The 9689-nt window shown below is 35.5% G+C and overlaps 2 protein-coding genes across 8 annotated transcripts; one reads left to right on the forward strand and one right to left on the reverse strand.

The window, feature by feature from the left end:
- The first annotated feature begins 597 nt into the window (after positions 1-597).
- Positions 598-1206, forward strand: LOC110777494 (GEM-like protein 1). Its single transcript, XM_021982106.1, has one exon. The coding sequence runs from the start codon at positions 598-600 to the stop codon at positions 1204-1206; it is 609 nt and encodes a 202-aa protein (XP_021837798.1).
- A 658-nt stretch (positions 1207-1864) lies between these two features.
- On the reverse strand, positions 1865-8258 carry LOC110777627 (probable protein phosphatase 2C 52). Of its 7 annotated transcripts, none has more exons than XM_056827268.1 (7): positions 8061-8186; positions 7648-7713; positions 6533-6867; positions 6099-6443; positions 5889-6006; positions 5587-5810; positions 1865-2699 (listed from the first exon to the last, which is right to left on the reverse strand). In XM_056827268.1, the coding sequence occupies exons 3-7, from the start codon at positions 6794-6796 to the stop codon at positions 2229-2231; spliced, it is 1422 nt and encodes a 473-aa protein (XP_056683246.1). In that variant the 5' UTR covers positions 6797-6867; positions 7648-7713; positions 8061-8186; the 3' UTR covers positions 1865-2228. The 7 variants fall into 7 exon arrangements, with proteins under 7 accessions (XP_056683246.1, XP_056683243.1, XP_056683245.1 ...); XM_056827265.1 differs by having other exon boundaries at positions 6533-6878; positions 8061-8185; XM_056827267.1 differs by having other exon boundaries at positions 8057-8170.
- Positions 8259-9689: the final 1431 nt, after the last annotated feature.

The raw sequence follows: 9689 nt of genomic DNA on the forward strand, positions 1-9689 counted from the left end.
TTGTTTTAATTCTTATTTATCTCTTTAATTTTTTTATGGAAAATATGTAACCAATTTTTTTAATAACATAATGACATCATATTCCGGTGATTTTTATCGGAAAGTAATTTCGGGTTATAATTTAAAATGGATGTATACGTTTAAGGTTGTAATTGGCAAAAATAAAATTTGGGGTTATAATTAACAAATATAAGACTTTATTAGGTTATATTAACATTATTATGGTGTCTACCTATTTTTTGTAGCCATTGAAAAATCTTCCTATAATGAATAAAGTTAAACATCGCGGTGTTTCATGAAAAAATCGATAATTAAGTATGGAGTTTATTCCTTTGAAAATCTCAATCCAGAAGCTTCTGCTGCAAGCCCGCAACGGTAAAAAGCACCCTTCACATCAAAATTGTAACATCCAGGTAAGCCACTCCACGTATACCAGCTGTACAAGTACACGAATCAATACATGTTTTACCCCTCTTATAGAAACGCACAACATCTTGATTCTCATTTCTCAGTCCACTAAATCCATCTCCCTTTAGTCGTTCCATTCCCTTCACTTCAACTCCGCGGTCTCCTCCGTGATCTTCACCGGAAACAATCATGAACAACTCCTCCGCCGTCACCGTTCCCGAGAATTTATACCTCCACGCGTCCCCAGCACCACCGCCAACGACATCGTCCGACACCTTCAACAATCTCGGACGAAAACTTGAAACCGCCACCAGAAAGGCGGAGACCTTCGCAGGTAACCTCTACAACCACCTCCGAACCGGGCCTGGTATCGTCGATGTCACGATGACCCGGATCGAGCAGGCGGGCCGAGTCATCTCCGAAGGCGGTTGCGACAAGGTTTTCCGCCGAGAGTTTGGGAGTGTTTCTGGTGAGAAGCTCAAGAAGACTTATGCCTGTTACCTGTCCACCACTGGTGGTCCAGTTATGGGTACGGTTTATATTTCGAATAAGCGAATCGGTTTTCGGAGCGATTCACAGGTTTGGAGTGGACCTGTTGCCGGGCCGGGTCAGTGGGTTTACTATAAGGTGATGATGATGCTGGATCAGGTTTTGGCGGTTAACCCGTCAGCAAACCCGGTTAAACCTGCTGAGAAGTATATTATGATGTTGACAAAGGATGGGCATGAGTTTTGGTTTATGGGTTTTATTTCTTATGATCAGGCTCTTAAGAATCTTTACAAGGCTTTACAACATTGAAAGTATTGTTAATTGAATAATTGATAGTATTGTTTAAGATTATCAACAATGTATTCAGAAAAGAATAACAATAAGCTACTTTGTTTCTGTATATTGAAGGATTAACAACTTTGTAAGAAATTTGGTAAATTCGAACTAAAACCATCATAATAACTCAATATAAATAATTGAGAAAGTGTTGTCATTTTCTCCATGCTCACCAAATTTTAAGTGGATTTGGTCTACACTAAATTTATTGTGGATGCCTTAAAATAAAGTCAATAACTTATTCCTAATTTATATTGGCATTTTATTAAAATTATTATGGAAAAAAATAATCAAATTAGTGTCGTCGATACATTTTATGCTTGAATAATGTGATTTTGAGTCACAATTAGCTTTTAAAAACATAGGGTTACTATGGTTCAAAAAATGATTACTATGTCTAAGAATTTTGGTGGTTAATTTATCATAGTTACTATATGAACAATAAAGATCACTATGAGTGTAAAAAAAATGCTACAGAAAACTATTGATTTTGGGACCACACTAATGTTATTGTGAACCAGATCCACGCAAGAATAATCCCTCCATGCTCTATCTGACATTGGATTAGTGCCAACTGCCAACCAAAGCAATCATCAGACAAGCTAGAACGGTGAGCGTTTAAAATGTAATGTAATGAAAGCAAAATTCGCAAATAAATAAAAGGTTGTGAATATGACAATGTCACCCTATACACGAGCCTTCTCCTGAAAACAAGACCCAACAGGATAGCCGACTAGCTGACACTAAATATTACAGAGTACATTGTTACAAAAGGAGTAATACAATTTTCAGAGGAATAAGAAGCATCAACGTTACCCCATATAACTACTCATATCCTTTACATTTTCATTGGTGTACAAAACAACAAGATCCGGCACAAACCTTCTACAACAAGTAACTTTCTCAAGGAAAGTACTCAAGTTTAGGACCCTTTTGAGCAAAGAATCATAGAGAAACCAGGCTCTATCCAATAATTTAAATCATAAAGAATGTTATCATGAATTTGGCCTTTCTTCTGAAAACCTAGGAAGCTGAACAAGTGAATTGACGCGAGTCACACCTTCCAAACCCGACCAATTCTGGTCTTCAGTTAGGACAGATCCAACAGTTGGTATTGCTTCCACTGGCAATCTTCGCAAGGAATCATTTTCTTCTGATGATCTAACCGTCATGTTTCTCTGGAAAGATGGCTCTGAAATCTGACCATCATCAGATTCCATCGCTGCACCAGAATGGTTGCTTTGGATTGTCACTGAGGAGAAACCTTGTTCGTCATAATCTGACTCCGTATCCATTTTACCATCCAAGAACAAACAAACAACAGCACAGTCATCCATCTTCGAGGTTGGATATTTCAGCTTCCATTCACGGGCAGCTGATTCAACCAGTACACGTGCAGCTGATGCTCGGGATGGAGCTGTGGATACTATATCTACCACTTCCTCATTACTTAACACATCCCAAACCTATATAAAAGAGGAAATTTGGATATAAGATATGTAGACAAGCAGAACAATTTCACCTCACAATTTCACAGTAAAAGAACAATTTGTTCAGATCATGGCTGGAAGCAAGCAATCTTCCAGTATATATTCTGCCCCATAGGATCAGACAAGCAAATACAGTAAATCATTTTCTTTATTCATCAGGGTAAGACGCGGCTGTATTTTCTTTTCTAATCACATTTAAGCAGGATGCCTTGTGGAAAAGATATACGTACTATGGTATTTACAATTTCACTGTACTTGGACAGGGTTTAGGGCTTAAGTACTGTAACTTTTCCTTGAAGTAAATTTGTTGTTTTCCTTTTTCTATTTTTTGATTAACGGGTAAAATAAGATTTCTAGGAAAATGAAAACTATAGTCCTAACTACTAAGTCAAGAAGAAAGGATGCAATTTTCGAACTGGTACAGTTCATGCATGGGATATGAAAATTGTGAAAATCACCAAGTCCTTCATGAGTCTTTTACTAAAGCAAAACTGAAACTGGTGTGAATTATCCACTAACACAGCATTATCCCAATGATAATAATTTTTCCTCCATGAGACAGTATTAGCTTTTAGAATACCATCCCTTTTCTTTGCAGTCTACCACACAAAGTTGTGGGTTGAAAAACAAATATGCTTAAGCTACATGCCCTGCCTAGCAAATATGTGGTCCTGAAAGAAAAAGGAATATGTTTTGAACAATGTACCACCACATGGTTACCAAAAAAGACTCCATGCATGCTGCAACATATTGGTTCTTTGACTTTCAATACAAAGGGACTAGCTTCAACAATTGAAATAGAAATGCCCCAAACACGATATTTTGAGTGATAAACATATAGATGAAGAAAATGGAGAAAACAGAATCTAAGAACCTGTATTCCCATTGGGGCCAGTAGTCAACCTCAAATATCAACGGAGTACATGTCCAAACTTCTCTAAAACTCAAAGCTTGCTCAATCAACTAAAAAATGTTCAGAAAGTTCTAACCTTGGACTCTGTACTTCACTGGATGAATCAGAACTCCACCTCCACTCATATTTTCATCACACATATTTTAGGGGATTGCAACCCAAATCGCCACTAATGGACCTCAAAATATCTACATTGTTTAAGTTCAACACTTCTTTTGAACTTGAGCTCACACAATTGACTGAATATGTGTTCTAAAGGTTCTTTCTTGGAACTTGTTTTGCGCTGGAACCAACACTATTAACATTTTCATAAATCATAACTGTAGAACAAAAGAGCAACCATCAATTCCAACCACACCCCCCCCCCCCCCTCCTCCATGTTCTGGCTTGTGGGTGGAAGTAAAAGATCTGTGCACAGTTTGCCATTATCTCTAATCATGTCAATATTTTAGGGAGAGTAGGCTGATCTCCTTGAGCTAAAAAAGTATTATACGAAGTATGTAGGTTATAAGTTTGTCAATTTCAACTTCCTACATCACAATCACAACCCTTTTTCTACCTGGCAATACAAATTTGCAGGGGCATGCAACAGCAAGATAAACATCTTCTATTGTTTGAGAAACCATGTAACTATCACCCCCATCCTATCATATCCGAGAAGGTCAGTCTTCTATTTGTTTTAAGAAAAGCTAAAATTAAGTAACCCAACTCAAACTAAAAGTCCAATCTATCAACGATTCAAAGAAAACTGAGAAGTGTGTGGAACACATTATTACTTTGAAGAAATCAATGGTTGGAATTGATGAGGTGAGAATCTTGATTTGAAAACAGAGATCCTAACCCGCAACAACAACAACAACAACAACAACAACAAAGCCTTAGTCCCAAAATGATTTGGGGTCGGCTAACATGAATTGTCGTAGGAGATCGTCATTGTCACCAAACAAACCAAAAAGGAGCAAGAAGTAATAAGAAAAACAAGGAAGAGAAAGTGGAATTAATGAAAGTAAGATAAGAGAAAAATGTATATATATTATAGAAGAAATATTGTAAGAGATAATAAAAAATAAGTAAAGTTTAAAATAAATGAAACAGTAAAATAAGTACATTTCAAAATAGCATGTAAATTAAAAAAAAAAAAAAAAAAAAGAAACCTGCAACTGTTTGATTAAAAACTAAACTCAGTTCACAGAGGCAATCAATCTATATCCTTGATCTGAAACTTTCCTTGATTCGCTGTTCAATTGGTAATATCCTTGACAGCCTGTTTGGTAGACAATAATAAATGGTGGTAATTTTTTGATGAAAATGCCATGTTAATATCCATGGTAATGCTTGTCCATCCTCAAATACCTCATTTTCTTCATAAATTTTTATTGTCATGATTTACAACTTTAAACTGGTATGGAGCAGTAATGGAAATATATGAAGAAAACCACAAGAGGGTGGAATTCAATTAAAAATTTACCACGGGAGTGATTATGAGCTTTCCTTGTTAAATTACACAAAAATTCATTACCATTCCTACAATTTATGACCGCTTACCAAACGGGGATTGATTCCTTTGGGCTAGCAATGTTGTAGACTATATGAGACGAACTAGCCAGTTGTCAACCACCACCAGGGGTGAAATCAAAGCTTTGCAAAACTCTAATTCCATTGTAACAGATTCCACTAGTTTAGTGCATTTGAATCCTGGACAGTGAACAGTCATCCAAGTTTTTGTTTGGATTGAGAAGATTACAACCTCATCTAATCAAAGACAGCAGTACCTTCTAATTAATTTCATTATTTCCCTAATCACATATCTATATTTTCCTTTCTACAAAGACAACAATAGAGAATAGTAAAAAGTTCGTCAAAACAGTGCCATCGAACTATCGAAGTGAATTAATAGGTAGAATATTAGCAACATTGTGAAGGCCAGCAAAAGGCAAAAACCACGCTTACCCCGTCGGAGGCCATAACGATGAACTGATCTTTATCTGTCAAAGTTAGGTGGGTGAATTCTGGTACAGAGATAACCCCATATTCCTTTAGACAGAAGTCACCAAATGCTCGAGCCATTGCTAACCCAGGGGCATCATCAAATGGCAACCAAACTCTAGGAACTTCAGGTTCATCTTGCAACGCAAACACCCTCCCCTTGCAACGTTTAATCCTTTCAGCTTCCCCTAAAATGAAGCTTTCACAACTAATTAGATTTGCTCCGGAAGGACAAAACCAGAAGTTTAGGACTAATATACACTTACTGGGTAAATCTGGCTTCAAATCAACAGTTAATTGGATTGCTATCAAAGCATCATTGATGTCCTTAGACCCCATGATTGCCCGAGAATCTCCAATATTCCCCATGAACAAATTAGAACCCTGCAACCACAAATAAAATGAAATTTACTGGGGGCAATTGGGCAAATCCAAAAATATCAATGAAGTATAAAAATATATGGAAGATGACGCACTTGTTTTACAATTGTAACAGCCGTGCTGCCACTGCAAAAGCAATCCACATTGGGATGTGATCTCAACTCTTTATCCATAGCCTTAAATGATTTCAGAAAAACCTCCCTCCACAATGAGCTAATTTTATCTTCAACAGAATCATCTTTCTCATCTTCTATACCCTCAGATTTAAGATCTCCGTTACCACAAGCACCACTTGCCCCAACTTCCTTTGTTTGACAAGAGTTCAAAAAAGATAATAGCTTTAATGGCAAAGCGTCCCTCACTCTGCGAGCAACAAGATGACCATGAGGCCCATGCCCATCAAATACACCACAAAATGTCACCTCATCTTCCATGAAATCCTGCAAAGCAAATTATTAACAAGTTAGCTATTTAATGAAGCTCCGTGTATATATCAAGAGAAGCAAAAATAAAAATAAAAAGTACTCACTTCCCACACTATCATGGCATCCTGGTTTATCCCCTTGCGACCCTGCTGAGTGAATGTACACGAACTACGACTCTTCCCATTCATAAAAATGCGATTAGGTATAGACGATAAATGCTGCAGTGTGGCAACATGGTCGGAAAAAGTTCTCTTACTCCTCTTCCGACCACACAACCCCATGCCCAAGCAAGATGACGATGACACTGCTTCTCCATTTCCCGCACTACTACAAGTGCTCTGACTACTAGTTGAAATGCAGCCACCCATTTGCTCAAACCCAGAAAACCCAACACATTGGGTAAAGTTTAGCACAATAAAATTCTTCCTGTAGTTCCCTCCTACAATAGATCTAAAGAAAAAATATTAACATAAAACCTTGGTTTCAAGATTAATCCAACAAAACTGTATCTACATTCAACTCTCAAATAAGGAAAAAATAGCACGCCATGCGTCAAACTATGTAAATTAATACAAAACTATGACCTCTTGTTATTAAATCCTAGTCAAATTTGTGGATCCATGGGACAATAAGTTTACTGATAATCATACCAACCACACATCGCAACGCCAGCATTAAATAAACAAAACCTTAATATTTTATTCGACATACACCAATAACTAACATATACAATCAACTAAAAATAAACAAATCTTCCCTAAAAATTAAACAACTTTTATCACTATTATAATCTTCACAATCTTCCCCCATGTGATCGGGCATTTAGAATATAAACCAGAGTGTCCTCATCATCTTGTCTTTCACGAAATTCGCGAAATCGATAAACAAGTAGCAGTCAAAATTTGTACGCAAACTCGAACCCCTAAAATACTGCATATATATATATATATATATATATATATATATATATATATATATATATATATATATATATATATATATATATATATATATAATGCCAGCAAAGTTTCAACAGACAATCCCAATTTATAAAGCACAAGTTAAAATCGGTCCAACTAGCACCAAAATCTAGGGGAAATCAATTGACTTGGAGAAATTAAATATCTCGAAACTTGCTAATGTTCTTCAACCCCTACTCCGATAAAATTAAACAATTCCAGAATTAAATAATGAAATCTAAATCGATGAAAAATCTTACCTTTAACTTAGTTTTCCAGGATCCTGAGTCAGAACCCTAATTAGGTAGATTCAAAAATTGGAAAAACTGGAGATAAGAAAAATGCTGAAAAGTGAGAGAGAGAGAGAGAGAAAGAGAAGAAAAAAAAAGCCCAAAAATGAAATTAAAGGCAGAAAAAGACGAATAGAGTTGGGATTAATTGTCAAACTAAAAACCCACTATCTGATAAATTAGAGAAGAAAATAACTGCACAGAAAAAGGCAACATTAAAAACACATGAGATCCATCATTTCAACAAACAACAACAGAAAAAGTTCAAAAAACGACTTCTATTTAAAATATTTTGGAGAAAAAGGGGGTAAATTTTTTGAATATTCAGAGTAATATTCAAAATTGAACAGTAGAAACAAATAAAAATAAGTAGAGATACCTACTGATTTGAATGGAGAAGATAAGAATGGAGGAGGAGAGAGAAAATGGGAGTATTAAAGAGAGGGAGGAAGGTGGTGAGCATTGATTGCGAAAACAAAGCAGAAAGAAAGTGTGAAGACAGAGCAGTGGAGTGTGAGAGGGGGTAGGCAGGGCAGTTACTGTTAGGCTGGACGGGAAATGGATATCATCAATTGTGTTACTTTGGTACTGTCTCCGTCTTCTTGTTGTCATAGCAACAAGAACGAATAAGAATTCGAGAAAAAGCCATCAATGTAAGGTCGGGGACGTGGGCTCTATTTTGCCCGATTTATTTTGAGTTATTTTGGACAAAATACATATTCAGATAAGTCTAGTTAAGATCACATTGGATTAATTAAATTCAGATAGGTTCAGTTAAGTTTAGACAAAAAGTCTTACAACAGGTACACATTAATATTCATGTGCACCAACACTTCACACGTGCGAAATAAAAAAGCAGGGCTGACTCCCCCAAACACTGACTTAAAATTTCACGCAAAACAAGAAGAGAGAGGGAAAAAGAAAAACGCAATCAGAGGAGAGAAAAAAAACCTAGACGAGAGAGATCAAAATCGCGAGAGAAAAATCGAATTCTCGACCAAATTTAAGATGGACAACCTAATTCGAAGTGTTATTCAATCAACACAAAGCATTCAAGTTCCGGTTGAACCTGATATTCAAGATGCAACAATGGAGGACGTTCTCTACAATTGTATAGAAAACAATGCTTTGGCAGAGGAACGTGAAGAAGAAGAGTCAAATAACGAAATCGAAGCTGAAGAACAACAAACTATTTCTGATTCTGAAGTTATTTTAATTTTAGCTTATGTAATTGTGATTTATTAGTGAAAAAGTTAGAATAAACATATGGTGTAGTTAGGTTTATAAGTGTAACAGTTATTATATGCAACATTATAGTTAAATAAATCATGTTGTTGCAAAGCGTAAAAATTATGCATTGGAAAATTAATTATACGTTCGAAGTCAAAGTTATAGCTATGAAAGTAAAAGTTAGAGATATTCATGTAAAAGTTATGTAATGTGTTAGTTTGGATGTAATATTGGTGTACATTATGTGTTCGAAAAAGTTGCATATGTCAAAGTTAAAGTTGAAGATTTCAGAGTAAAAGTCAAGTATGTGAAATTTAAAGTTTTATAGAATATTTGCGTAGATTTTTAACATGATATTATTAGAGAATTTACAGTTGTGGTTTTATGCGTAAAAGTTATAGTTTTATGCGTAAAAGTTAGCCTTGTTTTAATATAAATAAGCCTTGTTTTAGTAAAAGTTATAGTTTTATGCGTAAAAGTTAGACTTGTTTTAATAAAAATAAGCCTTGTTTTAGTAAAAGTTATAGTTGTATGTGTAAAAGTTAGACTTGTTTTAGTAAAAGTTAGCCTTATTTTAGTAAAAGTTATAGTTTTATGCGTAAAAGTTAGGGTTTTGTAATTAAAATTTTTGCTGATTTTTAATAATTGCAATAACAGAATCGGATCATGATATTGTTGGAATGCTGATGAGTTACACTGGAGAAACAATGGAGGAAGTTCTAGGTTTCTACGAAAAACATGCTAGTGCAATTGGATTTTCCATAAGGAAAGGAAACACAAGA

Source organism: Spinacia oleracea, chromosome 4, assembly GCF_020520425.1.
Source record: "Spinacia oleracea cultivar Varoflay chromosome 4, BTI_SOV_V1, whole genome shotgun sequence".
Lineage (NCBI taxonomy): Eukaryota > Viridiplantae > Streptophyta > Magnoliopsida > Caryophyllales > Amaranthaceae > Spinacia > Spinacia oleracea.